Genomic DNA, 1,567 nt, shown 5'->3' on the forward strand with positions numbered 1-1,567 from the left:
AAAGAGCAGAGCAACTATGGTCCCGGTCCGCTCCCAGACCTCCTCGAAATTGTATCCTTCCCCCTCTCCATGTCTTTGACCCCGGGCATCGTCCCCATCCTCCTCGTCCATCTCATGGCCTCATCCAACCCGCTTCCCCTCTAGTCGCCGTCTTGTCCCCCCCTCACCCCATTACCCGCTCCCCTCCTCGCTTCCACTCCCGCTCTCGTCGCCGCTGCTCCCACTCTCCGCAGAGGACTCGGACGCCACCGAGGACTCCTCGTTGCTGTCGCTGCTCGCCAGTTCCACCACTGCCCCGCCCTCCCCCGCCGTGGCCCGCGTCCTCTTCTTCGCCGGCGGCGCCTTCTCCTCCACCTCGCGCTCCCCCTCTGACTCCGATGACTCACCCCCACTCCCGGACGGCCCCTCCCCCCCGCTCTCCGCCGCTTCCTCCTTCTTCTTCGCCTTGTAGGCCCGCAGTTCTTCCCCGTACCGGACCTTGGCGCTGGCTGCCTGGTCCTCGAACACCTTCTTCTCCTCCGCCGAGAGCGCCCGCCATCGTTCGCCCATCACCTTGGAGATCTCCGTGACCTTCAGCCCGGGCTGCTCTGCCTTGACCGCCTCCCGCGAGGCCTGGGTGAAGAGCATGTAGGCAGACAGCGCCTGCTTCGGCGCGTTCGGGTCCTTTTTCGCGCGCTTTTTCTTCTTCCCCGGGCCCTCCTTCTCTTTTTTTCCTTTCCTCTTCTTCCCTCCCGTCCCTGCGTCGCTCTCCTCCTCCTCCTCCTCCTCGCTCCCTTCCTCGCCACTCCCCTTCTCTTTCTTCTTCTTTCCCCCCTTCGAGCTTTTCTCCTTTTTGATCCCCGTCATCTCCTCCAAGTCGCTCTCCTCCACCATCTCCGCCCCGCTGGAGGAGTCGTCCGAACCCCCTTCTTCGCTCCCTTCGCTTCCACTCCCCTCGCTCCCGCTCTCCTCGCCCTTGTAACTCTCGTCCTCCTCGTCCTCCTCGTCCTCCTCCTCCCCTCCCTCCTCCTCCTCCTCCAGCATCCGATCGATCTTCGCCTGGGAAACGGGCTTGTCGTCGATGACTTTGATGGTCTGCTTGTCCCGCAAGTACTGGGAGAGATTCGCGTGCTCTTCCTTCTCGATCTGAAAGAGGGGCGTGGGGGGAAGAAAAGGAGGGAGAGAGGAAGAGAGGAAGAAAAAATGGAGTCAAACGAGGTCGGCCTCCCAGTCGGGGACTCGGTGAAAGTGAAAGGCGAGGACCTGGGCGGTCAACAGGCTTTGATCGGGATCAAGGGGGGCAATGGAGCGATCGAACGGAGAGAGGGTCAAGGGGCAGGCCGGAAATGAGGGCCGAGGCCTTCCAGGGGGGGGCGCGGGAAGCGAGGACACGCACCTGCGCAAAGATGTACTCCCGGCGGACATCGCCGTCCAGGGGCCGCAGAAGCACCCTCAGGTCAAAGGTACGGGTCACGCCCACGGCGCCGCCCACCCGGTCGAAGGAGACGGACTCGATGTCTTTGAAGGGGATGTAGAGCGTCGGCTTGTAGATGAACATGAAGGCCTGGACGGGGGGGGGGAGAGGGAG

The 1,567-nt window shown here is 63.4% G+C and overlaps 1 protein-coding gene across 1 annotated transcript; it reads right to left on the reverse strand.

The window, feature by feature from the left end:
* Positions 1 to 44: 44 nt before the first annotated feature.
* NGA_2079400 (nucleosome binding protein) lies at positions 45 to 761 on the reverse strand (the record flags this gene model as incomplete). Its single annotated transcript, XM_005854465.1, has 1 exon — positions 45 to 761. A coding segment is annotated over one exon (590 nt), but the record flags the coding sequence as incomplete, so codon positions are not given.
* Between the last annotated feature and the right edge of the window lie 806 nt (positions 762 to 1,567).

The sequence above is a fragment of the Nannochloropsis gaditana genome (genome assembly GCF_000240725.1).
Source record: "Nannochloropsis gaditana CCMP526 unplaced genomic scaffold scaffold499, whole genome shotgun sequence".
NCBI lineage: Eukaryota > Eustigmatophyceae > Eustigmatales > Monodopsidaceae > Microchloropsis > Microchloropsis gaditana.